Below are 25917 nucleotides of genomic sequence, written 5' to 3'. Positions count from 1 at the left end.
TGTAAGGGAGCGGCGCTGATTACGGTGAATTATTTTTTTTTTTTTTTACCAAGTGTCAAATTTCGTTGGGGCTTCTTGGTCTCTTTTACGCTTAGACCACACCTCTGTGTTTTTTTATTACTCAGGATGATTGTACAGGGAGCAGTCTCTCCGATCCCCCTTTTCCTAAAACATTCTTTATAAGGAGCTGCAAACATTCCAGGCTATTTGTTAAGATTGTCCAAATTCCCTTTAAAGAATATATATTCAAAGCTTTAATAATTCCAGGAGATTTGGAGAAGAAAGCCAATCTGTCGACGCTTTAATTACTTAAGCCTGGCCGCTATTGTAGTCCGAGTCAACGGTGATTAAGACAAAGCCACTCCGAGTTGTCTTTAACAAAGAAGAAAGACCGGATAGATACGGAGACGTTCTGACATGTCGTCGGGAAGTCCTGGTTACTTCTTTAGTTTATGGTTGCCTCGCCTGCGGCGCTTTAGCTCGTTATGTCTGGGGTCGAATGTTCTTAAGTAACTTGAGGTCACAAAGAATGAAACCAAGCGTTCGGTGTCGGGCTAGAACACAATGTTGTGTAACGGTTACAAAATGACTAAGCCTTACTAAAAATATCCCTGCTCTCCGTCTGCCATCTGGGAGTTAATTCTCCTCCTCTAAGAAATCCCCGGCCGCTGGATTCACTTAATTCTGACATTGGATGATGACGATGGCGTTGGGTATGAGATTATAATCTCGTTTCGGCAGGGCCCTCCTCACCTCTCCTACCTGTAAGCCCCGATTTGTAATGTGATCTGCGCTATTAAAATTAATAAGTGAAAAGCTGGTTCCTGTTTGTTGAAAAATTGGGGAGAAGTTTTGCAAAGGAGGGAAAGCGGTTACTGTATGACGTTACATTTATTTATATAGCGCCAGCAGATTCTGTAGCGCTGTTACAAAGTAAGTAAGACAATTTAAATATCATTAGTAGATGTTAAGCATACTGGTACAGATGGAGAAGAGGGCCCTGCGCTTGAGAGCTTGCAATCTATTTGGTGGTTGACATATAGAAGTATCTCTCATCTACTTTCTTTGAATATTACCAAGTAATACAAACACCCTATATATATATATATATATATATATATATGTATGTGCGTGTGTGTGTATGTAGATATATATAGATAGATATATATATGTGTAATTGACGATCTGACCGTATTTTCATGTTCTGCAGGTCGTGTCGGACAAGCGGTTGCCCTCCGTGCGAAAACCTTCGGTTTCAATGTCATTTTCTATGACCCGTACCTCTCGGATGGGATCGAGCGGGCGCTCGGTCTTCAGAGGGTCAGCACCCTGCAGGACTTGCTGTTTCACAGCGACTGCGTAACGCTCCACTGCAGCCTAAACGAACACAACCACCACCTTATTAACGATTTCACCATTAAACAGGTAACTTCTTTCTTGCTTTTTTTTTTTTTATGACTAAGCCAACAATGGGTTAAGTTATCAGTTAATCCGCGGGTTTGAATGTTGTCTTAATGTTTTATCAATGTTGGGACGTCCCGTGATATTATCCCTGATGAAGACCCTGCTGGGTCACAACGTCGGCGTTGCCACATTTGGCAAATAAAACTTTATTACATAACATTGCATTTAGCGGTTGCTGGAATTTCTTCGGGACCTACGGATCGGTCCCCATGGATCATGGATTTTCTTAGGTTCTTTTGCCTGGCTTTTTTTGTAATTTGCACATCCTGTTTTATTTTATTTTTTTTGTTTTTCTTTTTGTAAGTCAATTTTTATTTGATTTTGTCAATATTTGAATCGAAAAGACAAAGCGTAGCCCAGTTGGTCCCGTGATTCCCGTCGTCGTGCTGTTGACGCGTCCTGCATGTTAACGCTCAGAGCCCACCTACGGCGGTCTGAACCCATGTGACAGAATTTAAAGAGGGTAAGAAGTGAAGCACAGAAAGAAGAAGAGAAAACAAAGGTCTACGGGGAAGAAGAGGAAGGAAAAAGGATTGGGGGTGGCAGAGGAGCCATCTATTGGCACTCCAAGATCCGTCTCCCAAAGCTCACAGAAGCTGTGAGATCCAGCCAGGTGCACCATGTGGCGACGTATGACGCAGTCCATGGAGAGATTAACTCCTCCATTATCCTTGTCTATCTTATCTATCCGTTCTGTGTATGGCGGGGCTGTGTCTGCCCCCCTGGTGCCTTGTGATTAGGGGCTTGGCTTGCCGGTGGATCTGTTTGATTGACTCTCCTGTGTTGAGAGGCAGAGATCCAGCTCTGGGAACCGGTGGACACCGTCGGACACAGAGCATCTATAACATCAAGTGCAGCCCCGTGAGCCGGTTATCTGGGGACAGGCTTAAGCGCGCCGGATAGAAAAGGGCCAGCGTTGGTGACTAGTAGGTGACGTCTTCCAGGTCACCAGAACTCCTCTGTTTTTCACCCCAGATATATTGTATTGAATAACGACGACTGTAGGGTAATCTCCCCGGATCCATATATATTTTTCTTTCCCTGCCGTTGGTAGACGGAGTATAAAGAAGGCTTGGAATAATGTGGGAAATGGTTCTGGGCAAGGAAGAGGTGTCTGGGAATTCATGCCAGGCTCCGGTAATCGAAACAAAGGAGACATTGTTGGGGACGGTTTTACGGAACATAAAGAAGAGTTCTGTCTATAATCCCAACATGTTGTTGTGTGGAGCGTATTTTGTTGTGAATATACTTAGATTTGTGGCGTGGAAATACGGGATTCCTGGCCGGCATGTTTAGCTTCTTGCATTGGATTTGTCACATTTTGATATTTAGCTTTTTAACTTTTTATTTTATTTTTAGCCTTTTTTTTTTGTTTTTCCTCCTTGGAAAAGATGTGGAATTATTTTTGCCGACGACTGTAACAATTTCCAGCGTGAAATAAATATTCCTCCCCAAAAAATCATGTTGTTTAGGTAAAGCTGCCCTACGGCTGGTTCAGCATTTTGATATTGTCCCCTTGTACATTGATGCAAATAACCGGGTTCTTCACGTACTGACGTTGCTAAAATTATAATCTCACCATCACTCAGTACCCCCCCTCTGTGATATTACCACCCCCCACAATGATTTACGCCAGTGATATCCCTGATGAACTGATGATGTTAAGAACGCGAGTACTACCAAGGGTTTGTCCAAGAAAATAAAAGCCTTCTTGCGCAGCACATGCACATATTCACTGTGTGTTATATATAGCCCCATCATATTCTGTAGCGCTGTACAGTGGGTAAACCCGACATAACAAGTAGTAGCGAGTCACATAATTTGACTTGCAGAAACTTCCCTTCTAGAACAATCCTGTGTCGCTGAAGGTGATTTGGCATCCAAGTATCTCTCAGACTTTGAGTTAAACCAGCTATCCAAACGCAGGAAAACATGATGCATAGTGTTCCTCCTCGCTCTTCTTCTAAACGCGCTGTGATGTCATCACCGAAAGCCCGGCACACTATGTGTGGAGTCATACAATCTGCATTGTGTTTGGCTCGGAGTTGCCGGCTCCGACGTGCTGTTACCAAATCGGCTTGACTGTTCCACGGCTCCCCCTTGTGGCTGCAGCGTGTAACAGCGATTGTGCACTAAAACCACTCGGCTAATGCTGCGGCTACCAGCGGTTGGGCTTTCTACAATGATATAATGATTGCCACCTACAAGATATTCTATAATTTGTTGTCATTAAACAGAAATGATGTACGGAATTTAACCCCGCGCGTACCCCTAAATGTTCCAGTGATTTCTTTTGTGATGTGTGCCCCTGACGCTTTGCTTTGTGTCTGTCGTGCGCAGATGAGACAGGGTGCTTTTCTCGTGAACACGGCTCGAGGCGGTTTGGTGGACGAGAAAGCGCTAGCTCAGGCCTTGAAGGAGGGGAGGATACGAGGAGCGGCTTTAGACGTTCATGAATCGGAACCTTTCAGGTAACTAGATGCTCCGTTTAGAAACATCGTTCCCAGTAACCTTTCCCTGAACGAAATTATGAATAAATTATTTTATTTAATGCATTTTTCATTATTAACACCTGATCATTGATCGATCTCGCTGATCAGTGTCGGTGACTCAAACTTGTCACTTACAGGTAGTCAAAAGATTCAAAACTGTTTGCAATCGGGTGAAATGGTGCCCTGCAATAAAAATGGGGAAAAAACTAAATTTAGTCATAGATTGGTGCTAAAATGGTTAAACTGTAGAATACCTTGGGTTGTATACTTCCAAAAAAGATATACTTTTGTTTATTAGTTTTGCTTTTTCCCCCAAACTCCTGGTATCCACTAATACAAAAACTTAGTGCTAGCGATCTAATGAAATATCTGATTATTTATATATATATATATAGATATCTGTGTGTATATACATATATAATTTTTGGTTTGGTTCAAAATGTTAGGCTTTTTTATTCGGTTGTTTTATAAAGTAACACTTTTTGACGTTTTGGCTTTCTTCTCCCGTGGGGCATTTAAAACAATATAAAGGGAAATGAACTGTGGCTGACATTTCAATCAAATACCAGATGCAGACCACACGCTCGTATTACTTAGAAGGTAAAGCCTCTAAGATGCCGGCACCTATTGCTAGATTTGGTGGGTAACAGAATTGATTTGTGGCGAGGTTTGATTTCCAGATCCCTAAATTATTATTATTTTTGTTGTTGTTGCAGCTTTAGCCAAGGACCATTGAAAGATGCCCCCAATCTCATCTGCACCCCCCACGCGGCTTGGTACAGCGAGCAGGCCTCCATAGAGATGCGAGAAGAAGCAGCGAGGGAAATCCGCAGAGCGATCACAGGTAGGACGTAGCGCCTGTACCAGCGGCCAGCGTTGATAACGTCGGTGTGATGGATGCGAGTGTGCGTGTACAGTGTGCGTGGTTACAGTAATAAGTAAAATGGAGTCGTCATGCGAAGGCGATCTCTTTTTTAATGGGCCAACATATCAAAAGATGTCACCTCGAGGGACTCCGGATTCCTTTAGTGGATCTTGTTCCGCTTTTAGAAAACGAATATATAATCTCATATTCAGTTTCTTGGGAATTATGGAAGACGATAAATTTTTGAGAATTGGGCGCTATTTAAAATCACAATTCCTGGGTCTTAGTTTTAACGTTTAGACTAGAGCCTTTCACAAAGGGGAAAATATTTGACGTACCGCGGTATGAGGCTCGTCAAACGGGGTATTGGGTCGAATTCATTATATTCTGGGTACTGGGTCTAATTCATGACATTTTGAATGTTTAATTTTTTTTATTTTTTAATTTCCAGGGCGAATTCCTGACAGTCTGAAGAACTGTGTTAACAAAGACCATTTAACCGCCGCCACGCACTGGGCCAGCATGGACCCCGCTGTCGTTCATCCGGAGCTTAACGGTGCTGCCTACAGGTAAACACGGATCTGTCCCGCGCAGAGCCAGGAAAGCCATGAATAAAACATGTCTGTACATCTGCTACGCGCCGCCGCACCGCCGGCTCTATTTATGACGTGTAATAACTCCTGAATAACGGATCCCAGGAGCGCTCAGACCCACTTTCTGTGTTTCACGCGTTCAGTCCCGGTTTCCAGGCACTCCTCGTCACCGTGAATTATGAGGGGGTTTGTATCCTTAACATCCTAAGAATCTTTCACGAAATAACCTTTCGTTGTAATACTTCAGACATGGAACAGCTGTCCTTAAATCTGGATTGTGTATGCGTGTATAAAATATTTATATTTATATATATATATATATATATATATATATATATATTTATTTATTTTTTTACAATTTATCTGTCCCTCTGAAAGAGCCCTCCTGAAAATGTACATTTTTTTAATTCACTGATTTTTATTTAATTATTATTTAATTTAATTATTATTAGGTTAATTTAAACCTTTCTTTGAGTAAAAAGTGATTTCATCATCTTGAATCATTCTGATTGAGCTGCCCCTCACTGGACTTCGCCACCCCTTGCTTTGGTATTGAAAGGGTCCTAATGGCTTTTGACTTGTAACTCCCATCACATGCAGCCACCTTTTTTTGTGGGTTTGCATATGTAAGGGTTACACATTTTATAAATGAGTTGTTATCATGGATCCAGGCGCGCGGCGGTGAATCCTGTATGGATTATGAACCGGCTGAATCGTCCGTAAACCTCCGGCCCCCGGTCCACGGTGTAACTCGGCTCTGCCGCGCAGCAGTCGTTATCCCTGTAAATGGGATTTAAGGCGTCGGGGCAGTAACCTCGGCGTGTATCTGCGGTGCGAGATAAGCGCTGGATTGATCGCCTCCATGTTTAATGGACTCTCTGCGGTGAGAAGCGGTGGAGATGCCGTAGGACGGAGCCGTCACGGAGCCCGTTTATTCTGCTAATCCATAAAACTGCCAGGCTGCTAAAATACAGACCTCGGCGACACTCTGACTTCTATATAACATTTTATCTGCTTCGCTTACAGGAAAATTACTTTTATAGCTGCTCTATCAGACAGGATCTTCCAGGAACGCCCTCTAAATATACATTATCGCTGATTGAAGCGATGCATACCTCCCGAAAGTCCTGCTTTTTCTGTGCCAGTCTTGATTTTTGGTCACTTTCCCTCGGTAGCTGCCTACAAAAAGCAGGACATGCGGAGTGCTAGCTTGTTGGGAAGATCCTCTGATCCCAAACATTTTGCCTCTTTGTGGCTATTTGATAAGCTGGGAGTGCTAAATGTTAATACATATGGAATTTAAACATGCGCGGGATAGATGTACGACTCCTGAATCTAACACAAGAGCAACGACTGATTAAGGTCTGAGTCTAGATGGCCGAACGGGTCTGCCGTCACATTCTGGATTATTATTATTGTTTATTATTTTATATAGCGCCATCAAATTCCATAGCGCTGTACATTACTCTATTACATTAACCTGACAGTAGCTGCCGTTATCAGACTTCCCATAGTTCATAGATTAATGGGGTCTGTCGCCCAGTAAACGCCGGGGTTTAAGCTCCTCTCGTGTACCCGACCGGTGAGAAAGGATACTGTGCTGAACATGTATATAAAATAACTGTATATATATATATACCCCCTTACATTTCAAATGCCCAAGCAGGGGCACTTTCATCTTAGGGGGCTGGAGGCATTTTGTATGTGGCTTTATGACCTATTGATAGTTAATAAAGGCGTTTTTATTTAGAGTTTCATTTATGAACCCATTTTGTGCTCCTTCTATACACAGTATTCTGCCTTTAAGTGCTTTAGACTAGACCGGCCAAATGGTTCTTATCTTATTACCGGGTATTATTGCATTTTTTAGTGATTATGATTGTATTTTTTAGTATTATTATTACTATTACTATTATTATTGCACTTTTATTATTATTATTGCACTTTTATTATTATTATTACTGCATTTTTTCTGCTTGTGAATAATGAATCAAGTATCCTTTGGCTTCTGCACCTATTTTACACCTTAGTATCCATGTCATTATTAACGAAGGTCTTTGTTGCCATATCAGCGGGCCGTCTCCTTATCGGTGCTGCGTGCCAGTGGGATGGGACACAATCTGTTTACAGAACGTGACTACATTATCATACAAAATCTACCATATTTAAAATGCAAACAATACGTGGCATTTAAGTATTGGTAATGATTTGCTGTTGACTATCTTTTCTGATTATTATACCTCCCATGTGTCTCTATTCATAAGGGACAGTCCCTCTTCCAAATCCAAATCCCGCTTTCCTCCGCTAGTGTGAGATATTTCTGCCATTTGGATTTTTTTGGCTTATTTATGGCTTTACTTTATTTATTTATTTTTACAAATGCATTGTAACCTGTTAATAACGGCAAACTAAGGAGTGTCTCTGTGTTTCCTGGCAGGTACCCACCCGGTGTCGTAAGTGTAGCCCCCGCCGGCATCCCTGCAGCAGTAGAAGGAATAGTACCTAGCGCCATGCCCTTATCACACGGTCACCCCGCCGTGGCCCACCCGCCACACACCCCATCTCCCGGCCAAACAGTCAAGCCAGAAGCGGACAGAGACCACCCAAGCGACCAGTTGTAGCCCGCGTGAAAGAGAAGAGTGTTTTCTGCATCTGTAACTTCAACTCCAGAGATGGCGTCGAGGGGGGGAGGGGAAAAGAGAAAATGAAAAACCAATAAAAAAAAATGAAATCTGGATTTTGAAAAGAAGCAAAAAAAATCTGAACTCACAAGCAGAACGTAATTGTTTTTAGAAATCGGTCCAAATGTACAATGTAACGAGAGAAGAGGATTGCAGAATTTTTTTTTTTCTTCCTCCATCTAAAATCGTAGTTTTGTTCCGGTCCGGCGGACGGATCTCGATGTCCTGTGTCCTATTGGGTCCTTTTGTTAAGCAACGGAAGTTTAGTAGTTAATTATATCATGAATGTACTTGTCTGTGTACAGTTTTTAGAACATTTAAAAGGGTTTGTTTGCTTAGTTATCAGCGTAAAGGAGGCCGTCGGCAAACCACTTTTGAAATACAGAAAAAAAAAAAATCTAAAAAAAATAAATATTAAAAAAAAATATTTTCTTTTTATATGTTAAAACATGCCCAGTAAACAAGGCGGTTGGCAGACTTCTCAGGACAATACATGACCCGTTTTTTCTTTCTAAGCCACACAGTGCATTGTTTTTTCTACCTGCTTGTCTTATATATATTTTTTTTAAATAATTTAGTTACGACAAACTTTTTTTTTTTTATTATTATTTTTTTTTTTTGGTTTGTTCCTGCCCTTTTATTTGTGTGTCCTCCTTTTGGCATGAATTCCCCTATATCTGATAATTACAGCATAAAAAAAAAGAGATTTTTGAAGAAAGCAAGATTTTTTTTTTATATATATATATAAACAGGCAATCGGCTTCGTGTCACCAGTTAAAAAAACAAACAAAAATAATATATTATTGGTGGTATGCGGGAAATAGACTACTGAAAGGTAGTGACATTTCATTGCCTACATAGATTCCTTCCTGGTAATGTGGTAGGCTAGCAATATTTTTTTGGTTTAAAAAAAAAAAAAAGAAAAGAAATCATGTTTGTGAGTGTAACCATTTGTATGAATTATTTTAAAGAAATAAAATTCCCAGGCAAATACCAGGCTGTATTAATTCCATTCTTTGAAATAAAACCACTTAAACCAGTTGGCTTGGTCGTATCAATAAATGAGTGCGTGTGTTAGGGCGCTGATAAGGTTTTAAGTAATGGGGGGGAAACATTAAATTGAAGAGAGGCTTCTAAAAGGGAACTCCCGCCATTTTTTAAGAATAATATATTTTTTTAATTTTTTTTTATTATTTATTTTTTTTTATTTTTTATTATTATTAAAAAATGCATTTAGAGAAACCAGTAACAGAAAACAGGTCTTGTTATCCTGATGGCGGATTTTCTAAAATATATTTATGGTTCAAAAAAAAACGTAGCTTGAGAGTATTAAATTTTTGCGGTCTACCGATTAAAGTGATTATCTGTCACGTTATTTTTTATTATATTTTTTTTTAGTGCTTATCATTTTAAAAACCCTTGGTTGACATGTCGTCTCGCCCTCGATTAGACCTAAGAAACAGGTGACTTTGTCAAAATAGAAATGCAAGTTTTGCGTCGGCATCCTACTAACGCATATTAAATTACCCTATTTAAAAAAAAAAAAAAAAAAAATCTCAAAAACACTATTGAAAGAAGAAACAAAGGCTCTAGGTAGGTGGTTTACTCCTATTTTATGTTCTGTGATTATTACAATGTAACAATTGTGTGTGTAACAGCGTACGCAACCACAGTGGAGGAATATTGTGACGTCACAAACACGCTTTTTCCTTATAAAATAGCAAGTATAAGCACCGCCGGGGACAAGTAACGGGGGCAGCGAGACGCCGGGTCCTGTCTAGGAATGATCATCTAGTCCCTAGCGGTCGGAGTTCCACAAGACTGAATAACGCTATTAATATGTAAGTGTTTGAAGATCTTTGATTGCAAAATCATTTGTAAATATGAATGAAATGTGCGAATTTCAAAAAAATTTTGGGGGGAATTTTATCGTTAAAACGAGAGTTGGCTACGGGCAGCGTTGCTCTACCTGCGTCACGCGGGTGAAAGGGTGCAGACGCAATGTGAGGAGAGCATGTCGGGGGAGACACCGAGCTTGGGTTTTAACTGCTAGTGGGGGTAACACTGCCCAAAATGCACTTTTAACCCCACATTTAACTTGATTTGTGATGCAACGTTGTGCATCACAAGGATATTTATATACCGTATTTGCTCGATTATAAGACGAGGTTTTTTTCAGAGCAAATGCTCTGAAAAATACCCCTCGTCTTATAATCGGGGTCGTCTTCTAATCAGACCTCAAATAGAGGTCTGATTAGGAGACTAAGATCCAGATCCCCCGCACCGCTGCAGGGGACCTGGATCCTCCTGTCGTCGCCAACCCCCCCCCCACACACACACTTACCGGTGCTTCCGGAGGTGAAGTTGGCAGCGGGGGTTTGCATGCGTCCGTCGCAAATACCTTCCCCGACTGTCAGAGATCAGAGTTCAAGAGTTCCTGATCTCTGACAGCCGGGGAAGGTATTTGCGACGGACGCATACAAACCCCCGCTGCCAACTCCACCTCCTTCCGGCTGCCGCGGAATGAGACGTCAACCCGCTGCCCCGGCAATACAGCAGGAAATTGGAAGCACCGGTAAGTAAGTGTGTGTGTGTGTGTGTGTGTGGCATTTCTGGAATGCCTTACACCCCTATATGCCACTCTGGCACTTAGGGGGTTAAAAGGCATATTATGGGGCAGAGTGGCATATAGGGAGGTATAAGGCATTTCAGGAGGCAGAGTGGCGTTAAGGGGGCATTTAATAGTGCACTCTGCCTCCTGAAATGCCTTATACCTCCCTATATGCCACTCTGCCCCATAATATGCCTTTTAACCCCCTAAATGCCAGAGTGGCATATAGGGGTATAAGGCATTTCTGGAGGCAGAGTGCTCTATATAATGCCTTTTAACTCCCTTAATGCCACTCTGCCTCCTGGAATGCCTTATACCTCCCTATATGCCACTCTGCCCCATAATATGCATTTTAACCCCCTAAATGCCAGAATGGGATATAGGGGTATAAGGCATTTCTGGAGGCAGAGTGGCACATAGGGGGTCAAAAGGCATACCATGGGGCACAGTGGCATATAGAGGGTTAAAAGGCATATCATGGGCCACAGTGCCATATTGGTGTGGCAAGCCTGGGGGCAGATGTGCGTAACTGGGGGACAGGTTGGAAAATACAAGAAATAAAAACAAAAAAAATATATTTTTCTCAATCATAGCTTTTATTAAAAAAAATAGTTTACATGAATTAACATTTACTGGTAAAACTTTTTTCCTTTAGGGTCGTCTTATATTCAGGCTTTTTCTTTTTTTCCTAAGTTAATATTCAGATTTTGGGGGGTCGTCTTATAATCAGGGTCGTCTTATAATCGAGCAAATACGGTAGTTATATAAAGTTTTTTAGCACTTGCATTAGCTCATAAATATTTGGTTTTCATCTAGTAAGCACAAGACGTCGCTAAGTGTAAAACGTCGGCCGCGGCGACAAACGAATGAACAAAGATTTTCTTATTTTGCGCGAATTCGATTTTCCTTTCTTTCATTCAATGTTGCATTTGTTCATTCGTTATTCAGTACGAAAACGAACGCACAAGTCTGATTAGAACCGGTCTGCATTGCCCGTCCATGACTAAAAAAATAATTAATATCCAAACAAAATCAACATTTTTCTTTTTCCCGGGAATCTTACCATAGCCTTGGAGGAAACCGTGTATGAGCCTCTGCATCTCGGTTAATAAGCGGAAGGCCCTTCCCAGTTTGAGTAATTTAAAGTGACTATACCAGGCTTTTTAATCATTAGTATGCCAACTGGCATGGATTTCATGAAACATTTGCCGAAGGCAACTTTGAAGCTGCATGACAAATCCCAAAACCCATGGCAGCCTCAAGTAACATATCTTCCCCGCGCATTCAGATACTAAGTAAGATTACTTCCCCGTAACAAACAAAAAACATTCAAACACAGGCAACGAGCACACGATGCGGTATTTTGCAGCTGACAGGTGTTTATAACCCCATTTCTTTGCAATTTCTCCCATAGGGGGCAGCTTGGTCATCCACCGTTTTTGGGGGAGGTGGTGGCTTCTCAATAGACTTTAAGTGACATTTTGCTTTAGAGCTATATTCTCTAGTGGTTGTGAAGTACTAATAGTTTGTCCAATCAGTTTCTTTTCCAATCAAAAGCCCAGTTCATGGGTGGGCCTAGCTCAACGAGTGCGGGCCTAGCTCAAAATCCTTAGGGACACTCGTGAGATCTTTTTATGGGTCCTTAGGCTGCGGTTGAGTGTTGGAGTCAGAGCTACATAACAGCTGCTCGCTAACTTTCCTCTACAAGAATATGGCACCACATGCATCTCAGACATAGGCGCCGTTACCATAGAAACAGCTGATTACAGCCCATATTGACCTAAATGTTAGCAAACAAGGGTGCAAACAGACCCTTGTAATAGTAACACGAACAGCCGCATAAAGATATATATGTATTCCTAAGATTGGATTTATTTCCTCATTTTGGCATTTGTTTTAACGCTTTAAAGTCGCCTGCAGTCGACCTTGTAACCATGTTCCAAGGAGCCATTTTGAATTAATTTCAGAGACCGTAGGGGGGAATAATAAGTGCATTTGATAAACTTTGGGATTCTATGTTTGTTCCTAATGAAAGAAGCTTACATTTTAAGTTTTGTGTGGAAAATTGAACGTGTTTTTTTTCCCATTTCTGACAGTTCTGGTTGTAAACGGTTAAAGCTATAGTGGAGTCTGTCCTTATAATAAACGCAAACACTGCATTGAAAGCAATTTCCATTCATTTTCTCTCGTTCCCAGTATGGAAATGACTAAACAAAGCCTATTTTTTAAAACATGGCAGTGATGGAGTGACAGGATGAAACATTGCTAATCATCGCTAATTGAATCATTTTATAATTTTCTACTTGGCAACAAAGATGGGGGTTTTTTTTTCTTCTTCTCAAAGTGCTGATTTAATCAAAACGAGACATGAGATGCTTGTGGCGTGAATTTAAACATATAAGCAATTAAGAAATAAACCACTTTGACAGGGTTTCTCCTGCTAAATGATGGTGTATTTGGGATTTTGTTCCGACGAATAAATGCATTTTAAATAATAGTTGCGTTGAACATTAAAGAGCCATTCCGTCTGAAAATTGACTCTGGCATTTTTTTTAAGATGCTGCTGGAGTTCTTAAAAAAGTCTTAATTATTATATTATGTGTCACCTTCCCAAATCTATATACCTATGCGTTTCCCCCCTAATCCGAGAGTTTCACATGTCCCAAACCCTACGCTTTATGCTTAGAAACTGTAAAAACCCATGCACAGATTAACCCCTTCATGACTGGGGTTTTACCCCTCCCCCAATTGCTTTTTTGCCATGTTTAGCATATCTGTTTGACCATCCTTCCCCTTTTTCATGTTTAATATATTTATATAAATGTTATAATTTCTTGTTCTACCACTTTTTGTATAGTCTGTCATTGAATACTATTTTTTTTTATGTTTTAAACTTTTTTTTTATCATTTTAATTAGGATTTCTTCCACAAATTAGGTCCCACATATAAAAAAATCTTATTTATGTTCAACAACGTTCCTTGAGTAGAAGAATACCCCACATGCATTGTTTAGAAAAAATATATAAGGGAGCAAAATGCTCCTTTACATACTACACAAATTTTTATTTATTTTTTATTTATGGATTGCAGCAAAAAAAAGAAGTATTTGCTTTCCTGCTTTCTTCTATTTCTGTACATTTTTCAAACACATAGAAGAAAGCCCTGTGCTCAAACTCCCATCACTCTTGGGCAGCAGCAAAAAAATAGTTACCTGCGCACTCCATGTACAGTTTTCATCAAACTAATATTAGACAAGAAAACCAGAGTAAACACAAATTGCAGTTTTAAATGAGATATAGAAGAAAAAATCTTTACAACCTTACTTGACCCTATGTGAAAAAGTCATTGCCCCCTTAGCTACTAAATCAACCAATTAACCAAATGTATTTCATAATCGGGTTCCATTTCAGTATACAAACCCAGACATGATAACTGCCAGCCCTGCTGAATCTAAACATCAATTAAATAGAATCTGTCTTGCAAAGTGAAGTTGGCTGAAAGTTCTCAAAAACCAGCACGTGATGCCTGAATCTAAAGACATTCAAAGTCATCGACATCACCGTTTCTAAGGCTCAGTCAGCGACCCACTATCTACAAATGGAGACAACTTGGAACAGTGGAGAACCTTCTGAGCAGTGGATGGCCTAACAATATTCAGCCACTCATCCAGGAGGTCAAAAAAGAACCCAGACCAACATCTCAAGAATTGTAGGCCCTCAGTTAAGGTTAGTGTTCACAATTCCACAATAAGACTGTTCAAAAATGGCATCCATGTGAGAGATGCAAGGCGAAAACTACTGCCGACCAAAAAGAACACAAGGATTTTTCTCACATTTCCCCCCCCAAAAACCCAAACATCTTGATGACCTCCAAGATTTTTGGTATAATATTCAGTGGACTTCCATGTCCCTGTCTCCTTGGATCACAGCTTGGTCTTGTTCTTCTGTCTCCTTTCTTCTGTCTTTTTTCTTCATCCGTTGCTCCTCATGTCTTTTTTCTTCACTCGTTTCTTCATCGACATGAACTTCTGCAAAAAAACTAATGTTCCATTAGTCTGGGACATCAGATTCAAATGCTACTCGATCAGCGTTATTCTGAAAGGGTGGATCCACAGGGACAGCTTCTCCCGTTCCACCAATTGGAGGAGAGGGTGTGCCCAGAGACTACACCCTTTTGCGGAAGTTCACCAGGAGGCCATATCCACGGAGAACCGGGCAAAAAAGTAGACAGAAGAATAAGAAGGATCAAGAGAAGAAGCCGAGCTGGAGAAAAAGAGGCAGGGACACAGAGAAGGTATGGGGACGTTGACAGGAAGTGTGAAAGAGTGCGAGTGAGAATGAAAAAAATCATTGACATTTAAACAACAATTCTGTGCTGTTGGCTTCGTTTTTTTTTTGTTTTGTTGGGGGTCCCTCCCCCAAATTTAGTTAAAATTGAAATTCCTACAAATCCAAAAGATTCTCCTACATATACTGTGCATCCTACAAATACCTCTGGCCTGTAGGATGCACAGTAGGTGAAATGGAAATATTGTTTTCACCTGTTATATCATCATAAAATGCTATAAATATCAACAAAAAAGAACCCCACAATTAACCTCCTAAATAATCCTTTATTGCTCCGCATCCTATCTCAGATTCATTATAGTAATTGTGACACACATTCAAGCCCCTCAAGTATTCATTCATTTTCAGTTTGATTTTTTTCATTCCTTCATCAATCGCTTTAAAACAATGGAGATTATACATAAAATATAGCCTCTCCTTAACATTTATTCTTTGTAAGCTCATCAGTGCTAAAAATAATTATCCACCTTAAGAGTGAAAATACGGTATTTTAATTCCGCATCAGATTTGCATTTTTTTGTCCTTACTGAACAGATGAAACGTCTTTTAACATAACTCTTTATCTGAGACGGATATTTTGTTTAAGCTACTCATCTAACCAATAACCTAAAAATAACACCCAAAGTTTACGGCAGGATAAACAATGTCCCGACACAGTTGCAGAAGATGATCTTAAAACGTCAGACGCACCAAATAACTTTTATGAAGTTCATTGCCGTTTTTATGCCCTTGCAGTAAATAGAGAAGGTTTTTATTAACATCCTAATATAAGCGTTCTTCCTTCGTTGCCGCTGAGTAACGATCGAATGGCAAACCTCCCGGCTACTGCGTGAATTTAAATTTAGTTCCACTGAAAACAGGAATACTTTGTGAGCTGTAACATTATTAGAAGCTTTCGTTCTCCTATGTAAGTATGGCAATTTAAGTACTCGGCTATAGATCACCTTTGGGAATTTTATTATTAAGCTGCTGACTATATTCTTCGATTCCTATAATAGGACTGTGGCCGCAGTGATACTCTGCAGCGCTCAAGAAAATAATGGTCCGAATTAGAAACAGTGACATTATTTGAAAATGGAGGTAGTGAGGATTTCTATTAGCGTAACCCGGAAAGGGTGGGCACACGTCGGACGGGAGGAGATGCCCTTGTGTTTAAATATTTGTATTGTTCTTCATTGTAAGGTGTGACGGGCCAAAGAAATGTGTCAGAAAGCTGGGACTTTCATTGACTTGAGTGTCACTGTTACTACTTGAAGGACTCACTGTATAGAGTATACATGTTCTAGAACCATCGCATATTCCACAGGTGTTCAGTCATAGTGTCCCCAGTGATGGCCTATCAAGGCAACCATATTCCCAGTTGTTATCTCCAGGCTTCTGTGGTTACATGCCAAGGGGTTAGGCTCCATGTTTTCCTAGCCATATGCCATGTTCCTGTTGCTAAGGTATGGGGCCAGAGGCAAAAACAAATTCCAACATGGGGTCAGGGTCTTATTCAAGCATCAGGCAACAAGACAGGAGGGGCAACGTTTTTTCTCATAAAAGATGATGGATCACCCAAAGGATTACCTTAGGTTCTTCAGCGTAAGGTTGCCACCGCCCAAAGGCACTGAGCCAAAGCGGCCAAAGTGAATTCGTAGAACAAAAAGTATCAGGACTTCTTAAAAGACGAATAGTTTATCAGTCTTCCGATACATAATGAAAACGACCTCTAGATAAATTGATTACGTCCTGGCTGATAAAGACCCCTTTGCCCCCGAAGCAGTGTAATCTGCGGCTTTATCATCTGATTCCCTTAAGTCATATGGTATTGTCAGCTGCTTATATTAAATTAATTTTAATGTTTACAACCAACCGATTACTGTATATGATTCGAGCAGATGGTATTTACTTTATAGCTCAGTGGAAGGGTGTAATCATTTCACAGAGTACTAAAAAAAACAAACATGATTTGTGAGAAGAGATTTGTGCCAAATATATTTTAATGCTAGAAAACTACCACAGCCACGGCAAATACAGTTATTTATTTCTGAATTTCTGAAAGCAGCTGTACTTTAAAATGGACCTTTAGAATACTGTCCTCCCTACCGCCTGTCGTCAGTGAGCTCATTAATTGGCCCAAATATGTAGTTCAGTTGAGATCCATCTAAAATGGTTGAAGGATGGATGGACTGGGGATGAGCAAGCGTGCCGGGCACTGTAGGGGCAGCGGCTGCCAAATGATGGGCGCCATTGGATTGGCATGAAGGGCGGATGGGTATAATAACCTCGAGTCACTCAGAAACCTGCTTTGACAAACTGAAGGCCAATATGCTCAACTCCTCAAACACATGGACCAGGGTTGTCTAGCTATAACTTTAATACCGATACTAGATGACTCTAGTGCCATTTCCTTGGCACTTTAAATGCCATTGCTGCCTCTTTTACCCTCTTCCGTACCCCTCCTCTTTACCCCTTCCTTTTGTCATTCATTATGAAGAACGCTTTACCAATTTCCTAGATTTTAAGTGCTTTTCCTATTCTTTTTATATCGTCTTACCGCTTTAATGACAATGCTGTAATGCAAATGTCCTTCAGCTATGCTTCAAGAGAGTACGCTCTATACAGTATTTAACACGTTACCGTTTCACCAGCCATTCATTTTCCTGTCAATGTTCTGCCCCACCGACATTAATATCGGGAGTCATGGACAACTGTTGAATTTTTCAGGCATTTTAAGAATCCAGCATATAAACCGAGGGTTGAGTCTCCAATATCGAGCTCTATTGTCATTATTTCAATGTCACCAACAGTTGTAGAAACATTTATATTATATATAATTATACATAATATTCAATTTCTTGACAGATACTGTATGTTGGTTTCTTAGTTGTTTTCATAGTTGGTTTCTTCTACTGTGGTGATATATCTCAGCATGCAACTGACCGTCTGCTCGCACTGCAGACAGGAAGTGCCAATGGACCAAACCACTTAAAGTTGGGGGAGGTGGACTCTATTCTCCTCGGTTTCACCTAAGTTTCCATGTTGCTTCTGTGCCTCTAGACGAGGGTCAGACGGGACAGAAAAAGGACAGCTGTGTTTGGGCCCTGGACTGCTGCTTCATTTGCCCTGTAGTAAAAATGACCCTGAGTCTGGTTTTGGAGCCCTTTTAAGGCATAAAACTGACCCTATATAGTATAGGAAAGTATGCCTTCATAGAAGAATATTTTTGGGCACTTGTGTATTATCCGGACGTCACCTATTTTGTTATATTAAAATGTAACTGTCACTGAAGAAGGATTAGTGACAGTTCTGCAATGAAAATTTGGGATTCACCTATCACCGAACCAGATTTTTAGGTATTCTTTTATCCAAACGTACATCCAAAAAACAAGCACCAAATCATTTTGTTCTTATAAGACGGCGGTGTATGACCACGTAATAAACATACTTGGCCACAAACTGGATTTTACAGTAAATAAAAAATGTAATTTTTGTTGATCCAAAAACAACCAATTGAGAGATTATGGGGTTCAGTGAAATGGCATAGTAAGAAACATTGTGGACCTTTATAGAATTTCTGTGGCTACAACCTATGAAACAAGGAACCTTTTTATTTAATGCAACGTGTGGTTCAATGAAACATTATTGGCCTTCAGAAATAATCATGTGTTAAGAAACTGAATAAATAATTACCTGTTTGTAATATTAAATTATAAGAAAGTAGAAATAAAATGTTATAAATATAATCCTGCTGTAATTGAAAATTATTGAATAATAGAAATAATAATAAAAATAACAAAAATAAAAATAGTAATAAAAAAGATGGCTCCTGGATAATACAAAATTCTAGGTGATACCCGCATAAAAACTGATTTTTTTTTTTGTCTATGCCGCTAAATGCGTCTGGCAAAGTTAAAGTGCCTAACACACAAGATAATTCTGATCTGAACAGTTCTTCCTTAATAATTTGCATCACATTAAGTTTTTTTGTTGAAGATATCGTTATCTTTAATATGATTTAAATTTCTACAATATGTGATGCTTTTGCCTCTCATGGTTCTTGGGGAAAAAAGTGATATTACTCAATGCGAAGAGACAAATGCTTTTATGTACAATATGAATCAAATAGACTTTTAATATTGTGTTTTTTCTTTCTTTTGCTAGATTAAATATATTCTGCGTCCGCTGTAATCTTTCACACTGAGTGGAAATAACAGAGCAGTTTTTCACCACTATCTATGTTACAGATGCGCTGGGAACTTAATCTTCTTGGTTTGTAATAAAGCATTCTGAGAAATTCATGGTTTTTTTCATGCTTAAGAAAAGGAGGGTATGCACATAAATAAAAACACTTCCATTAATATATTAATAATGCACAGACTGGTAACATTATCCCGCATGAAATTAATAACGATTTCCCATAAAATAAACCAATACCGTAAAGGAAAATGCCCACAAAATGTTTCTTTCGGTACCATCTGCTATATATATTTATTTAAAACGCCATTCATGCCCAGAATTATTTTTTTATCAGCCAATTTTTCTGCTGAGCCAGTAGTGCCTAACTTAGTTCCTCCCCCCCACATAATTAAAAAAACAAAATAAATTGACATGGCTGTTCCTTTAAGATCTAGAGTGCTGATATAACTAATTTATATTGGGTGTAAATATTAATAATAATAATAATAGGTATATATCCTGAATATTATTTTTACTTTTTTATTTTAAGAAACTTGTTTGCTTGTATGTGCGGAGGGCTCATTCACGTTAAAAGTGAGAAAACCCTTCTGAGAGCCACATTAATGCTAAATCTGCAATCGGGAGAAGACTGTATTATCATATTTATATATAAATATTCCAAAGTGCTTTTCGGTAAGTGTTATACTAAAAGATGTACCTTGGTTGGTCGCTGACCAAGGCCTGACCCCAGCCGCCCCCTACTACTTACCATTGTGGCTGCCATCTAACATGCTGAGAGCTGCAATATGACATCATATCTTAGCTGAGCTACAGAATCAAGTAGTGTATTGGCACTATATGGATCAATTATAAAAATACAGTGCACAAATATTATGAAAACACCTTTTAGTTCATATAAAGTCTGCATGCTTGAGGAAGTTTTTTTTTTGTTTAAAACAATGTAATTCCCACTTCATTTCAGCAGATGGTGATATTGCCTTGGACATCCTAACTGCTCTTCCGAACAGGACATCCCGACTCGGTTTCCATTCGTTCTGTTTTACATATTTATGTTTTATTTATTTTATATATTGTTCATGGCTGGTGCAAAGAAAACTACAAATTCCAACACGGACTTGTTGATTGAAGTCATATATATTAAACATATTTTTTCACACTACAGACTGTGAATTGATTTCAGTGATGTATGAGTTGGTGTAAGATGAAAAATCCCATCGCCCTGCATTAACTATGGAGTATAAACAGCCCGAGAGAGAGAGACTATTTTATAACTTTAAGCCAATGCAGGCCATCATTGGATACAATCATACAAGATACTAAGGGGCTTGAGGACCTCCCTGAGACTGACATGGCCCCTTATTCTTCTGCCCTCACATAGGTTAGTGGAGAAGCTAAGAAAGCAGGCATGGGGCAGACAAGTACTCCTTCTCCCCCATCTCCCGCTCCGGGGAATGGAGCGTTACTCTAATACAGCTAGACATAAGTATGTCTTTTTCAGATTCCCTGCAAACTAGGCATGAGCCACCTCTGGGGCCGTTTGTGTTTATACGGATAATGCGGCTTCTGCACTGCCATCAGTCACATAATGGTAGCCTCGCTGTCTGGGGTACTATACCAGGGAGGTGGGTGCTCAGCAGGGTCATATAACGAGTGGAGCCATGCACCTGACAGGTAAACAGTGAGTTGTTATGTTTATGTATGTGTGCGTGTGTGATATGTGAGTGCACCTAGGGGCACCAGGAAGTCTTAATGTAGCACTGGCCTTTCCCTTTATAACTGGTGGTCGGGCTGCACAATACCTGACGGCCATGATGAAAACGATGTACCTTTTGGGTACCAGAGCAGTGGAGAGTAAAGACGCTGAACACACACCTGGAGCGACCCTCTCCTCCAACAACAAATACTTAACCAGCCACGCACCACTTTCTGAACCTGCCAGAGAGATCCTCCGAGGCTTCTTCTATACAAAGTATGCGGTGTGGGTGGAAAATTGGGACAAACCGCTCTGCGGGAAGAAAATGGCTCAAGGGGATAAGAGGAACAATAATTACAAAGGCGTAGGAAACAGACAAAGTATTTTAAATGACAGGCCCTTTCTCACTATACAAATTTTGTTTTTGCAATTATCCACCTCCTTTTCAGATCGACTCCTGAAAACGAGAACAAAAAGCGGCTTGAAAACATCTCTAATTCTACTCCTGGGATTTCGAAAACCATGGTATTAATAAAGCATGTAATTAAAACATACAAATCCTTGTAGCTTTTTTTTTTTCTAATTACCAAAACAATTGTAGATAGCGCAGACAATGCATCTCGAAAAGCTCCATATTCATTACATGGCGACTTTAATCAATATTCTGCTAGCAGAAATCTTGTCAGAAGGTTATTATGCTCCCTTCCCCTGGATTTAATTACGTCCATATCTCATGCCCAACAAATGAAAGATAGCATGTCACGCGGTTTATGCCACTAAAGAACTGCTATTAATTCAGTTTTCCTATTTTTAGATGCATTCAGCTTTTTTATCTCTTTGCATGAAAGTAGATGTAACAAATACAAGGATTCTGATTCTCCTCAGACAAATATAATTTTCTTGAGGGTTCAAGCACAGCCTGGCAATTTTATGCCGTCGAATGCCAGATCAGTGTTGAACCAACGGCAGAGGTGTGTGTTGTACAATTGTTTTGTATGCCTTTTATGCTTTTTAGGTCGTGCCCTATTTTTTATTATTTTTTCATGCATATTTGCAGGTTCCGACCAAACCTTAGGGTTGAGCAGCCCCTACTGCTACACAGGAGACGGCATTAAGTTGCTTGAGAGTCTCTTTTGGGTTAAAATGCAGCTCCTTAGTAAACAATATAGTCATGAAAAATTAGATAGGACTCACCAAACTTGGGTTAATTTGACTTAGATAGGTGTTGGCCCAAAAGGTCCAAGTCCAGACTCACACAATACGAAAGGGCAAATCAGAACTGAGTATTTTTTCATGTGCTTCTGGTTTTCAGCTGAATCTTAATAAATATGGTCGTTTTACTATTGGCCATCGCCCATATCAGACCTTAAAATGATCACAATAAAGTCTAAAATTACAAGAGCTGTTCAGTTTACATAGCATTCTTTTTCTATGTAAATACATTACCAAGATAGTAAATACAGTGCAATTTCTGGGGGGATTGGCATAGCCTTGAGCCTGCGGCTCTAGAGACAGGCAGGGGCACAAGCTGGCTTAAATCTCCCGCCATTTTGTTTTAATGTTTTGGTGGCACATAAGGAACCTTCCATATCGGATCTAGTTCAGCTTGTGCATGGCTTGGCTCACCTACCTCTAATTTGGGTTTAACAATTATTGCAACAGAGCAAATAAGTCATTGTTTTTGACATCTTTTCCGAGGCACAGAGGCATTTTTCCAAGATTGAGTTACACACAGTCTAATGTTATCGCCGTTTACAGCAACATTGTCCACCTACTTTGTTCTTCTTGCTGTGGAACAAGCGTTGAAATGATCTGTCTATATTTGTGTCGAATGCCCTCTGAGATACCTTTCGGCAGTTAAAATCCCGGTTTACGAGATGCCGTGAACCTCGCACAAGCTGTAATCATCGGTTTATAGTAACTGACAGCCCTGTCCCGATGCTAGTGATTTACTGATGCATGCACTCAATGAAATTCAGTATCAATGTGGAAAGAACTCGTAAAATGGCTGTCGAGAATAAGAAGGTATCAGGTACACTGTGGATAAGTACAAAAATAGCATTGTATTTGACCGTGGAACCATTAATAATCGTGTCAAGCTATGCTGAAAGAATCTTCCTTGAATGCCTTTTCCAAGAAAAATGCAAAATGTTGTCATTGTGTAATCAAAGAACCTTTACACTATTATTGTTTGACCTTTTGCCGTTGCGTTCCATGCTCTCTTTCCCCATTCATTGTTAGATATAACAATTCAACCACACAGTCAAAAGGTGTTTGATTGTTATATCAATCACTAGTCCGTCCTATTCCTTGTGATTACTGTTTATAATATTTAATAACTTCATGGAAATCACTGAAAGCTTAGAGTAGAATAGAGAATAGAGTATTATAGGCAATGGGAGCAGACCGCTGTCTTTAAGAGCAACATAAGGAACACGTCCAAGACAGCTTTCAATTGTGGTAGGGTCCTTACCACCTGAGGATAAAACACTGTGATGAAAAATATAGACGAGGAACCCTAAGAGAAGCTATTTAATAGGCAAAAATGGTCCAAACTGGTTCCATCTGGTTCACAAGGCCTTGTGAGCCATTCGTAGGTTGAGAGACATGGTGACATTATCTTGTTTTCCGTAAGACAATGCAAATGTCAATGTTTGTTTTAAGCCATGGCACTGCAGTACTTCACACAAGTTCTTTTACTCAACAGAACTGTTTACAAAGGTCAATAAAAAAGGGCTTAATGCTTCTTCTGGCAGGAATTATGTACAAATGCTGTCACCGCAAAGAGAGAATTCCAGTTTTCCTGACATTCACAGGAACATTGGAAAATGTTTCTGATCATGAAGTTGGTTAAATAAAAGAAGTGGTGAAAACTAAAAAAGTACGCATTTAAATCTAGTTTAGAACTTGCAGAACTCTGATGCAGGTATGTCAGAGCAGGCGGGATCAGAGGTCAGGAACAAGCAATAAACTAGATATCAGTCTAAAATACCAAGGCCACTGGAGAAACCAAAGGTAAAAATCTGAAATCATGACATAGGTCCGGCGAGAATCAGTCCTATCCAAAACACCAACAGAAGAGCACAATGCAATGCCAGGAGCCGGGTCGGAGCCAGATATCTACAAAGGTATAGCAACAATCCAGTAGGGTAATCCAAGAGACAGAACAGAAATGGAGGACAAACCAGGTAACAGTACCTGGGACCAGGAACAAATAGATAATCCAGGAGCACAGGGTACCGGCATACCAGTTATCCAATGATGCGGATTAAATACATGTGGCTGGAACTCCCCTGATTGCTTCATTAGCCACAGGCAAGATGGAACCATACCAGCGTGGTCAATGTCAAGAGCAGAAAGATGAATGCTTCACCCTGGGTGCTTCATAGGTCTTTGAAGAACCTGAGAAGACCACCAGCAGTAATGGCTATGGATCCTAGAAGTTAGTAAACTATCATGACGGAAGTTAGTAAACTATCATGATGGAACAATAGTCCATGCTTACCAATGAAATGTTGCCTATCGCTCCCCAGAATAACAAAAAATCCATTTTGCAGGTGGTTTGACAATGTTAGTATGTTCAATTTTTAGACTTTTTTTTTTTTACTTACTATTCACACGATCCCTTCCAAAAACAGCAGCAGCATGAAACCCATTTACCCCATAATCCCTTAGCAGTCGATGAGACATAACGAAGTGTTAGCATGAAATATATATCTAATTGGACTCCTTTAACTATAATTGTGACCGGCTCTTTTATACCATATACAGTTGTAATTTGAGACATAAATACACTTTTTAGTGATTATTTCTTATTAAGTGTTGTATTATTTTATTTTGTTTTCAAAAATTCTCTTTTTTCATTAAGAAATTTACCATTACCTTCCTTTTCGACAAGAAACAAAATGTTAAATTAGACAGATCAAAGGCATCTATTATAAATTCCAATTCATGATATTATTATTTATTTTCATTACATTTACTATTCAGATGAATTTGTAGCACTTTCAGTCCTATCCAGGTTGAAAATGGTTATTATTGCCAATCGCTGCAGGTGGGGTGCATGTGGGTTTACATTCCATACGCTTTAATATAAATTCTAAGAAATCCCCCACCTCCGTCCAGCATTAAATGTCATCATTGAACTAGGTAGTGATTTGTTTGTAGGAATATCAATGACGTCTTTTATTATTGTCTCTGCCGGCAAACGTTTTCCTGAACTGTATTTTCTTTGCGGTTTCTATTTGCATATAAATGGGATTCCTGGATTAGAGTTGCATCTGCTTTTTGTTTTGGAGACGAACTTGAGTTTCTTCTTTGATAAGTTAACGTATTTGTATTGGATTTGCACTGATTCTTGAGCTATATAATTTATCAGTGTACGGGGACGGAATGTGTCTCTGAACATAACCACCTTTTTGAGTAACAAGTAGGGAAACATTTTATAAGGCCCGGAATTTTTTTGGGGGGGTTTAGTGGGGGACACTAACCATGGTTCGTCTTTGGAGCCAAGAAGGTATTTTTTCACACTTTTGGCATAATATTTGCATCTAGGTAGGGCTGGCCTTGGGGGCAGCAAGGCAATTACCTTCTGGTCAACTATTAGTAACTATTGCATGTTCTGTTGCCTGGTCCTGAAGCCCACGCATGCTTGATTTGTCTGGATATGACCTTGGCCTTCATCTCAGTCACCCATACCAATTGCTGTTTGGTACTTTTGACCAATGGACTGCTACGCTTTGTCTCTTATGCAATACTGGAGGTGCAGATTCAGGCATCCTCCCTGATCTTTCTTCTGACTTCAGAGTATATCTCATGTTCGCCTGTTTACCTCATCCCCAGCCTTCCTTTCCCTCAGCAGCCATTAATGTTCTACTAAACCTTCAGCCAGGCGTCATAGTAGGGCAGCGACTCCCCTTCAAAATGGGTCTCACCTGACTCCAATACAGGTGTACATAACATTAAGTGTGACGGAGAGTGTGTGTATGTG

At 39.9% G+C, this 25917-nt stretch overlaps 1 protein-coding gene across 4 annotated transcripts in view; it reads left to right on the top strand.

The window, feature by feature from the left end:
• The window catches only part of CTBP1 (C-terminal binding protein 1), a 166037-nt gene extending 156902 nt beyond the window's left edge, over positions 1-9135 (top strand). For all 4 annotated transcript variants that reach the window (XM_053458173.1, XM_053458176.1, XM_053458174.1 and 1 more), the window contains 5 exons: positions 1211-1425; positions 3805-3935; positions 4673-4800; positions 5273-5390; positions 7852-9135. In XM_053458173.1, the coding sequence (XP_053314148.1) occupies positions 1211-1425; positions 3805-3935; positions 4673-4800; positions 5273-5390; positions 7852-8035 (776 nt within the window). In that variant the 3' untranslated portion in view covers positions 8036-9135. The remainder of the gene's footprint in view (positions 1-1210; positions 1426-3804; positions 3936-4672; positions 4801-5272; positions 5391-7851) is intronic.
• The last annotated feature ends 16782 nt before the right edge of the window (positions 9136-25917 follow it).

The sequence above is a fragment of the Spea bombifrons genome, chromosome 1 (genome assembly GCF_027358695.1).
Source record: "Spea bombifrons isolate aSpeBom1 chromosome 1, aSpeBom1.2.pri, whole genome shotgun sequence".
In the NCBI taxonomy this organism is placed as follows: domain Eukaryota; kingdom Metazoa; phylum Chordata; class Amphibia; order Anura; family Pelobatidae; genus Spea; species Spea bombifrons.
Note: the sequence above shows the minus strand (reverse complement) of the source record. Positions and strands in the feature narration are given on the sequence as shown.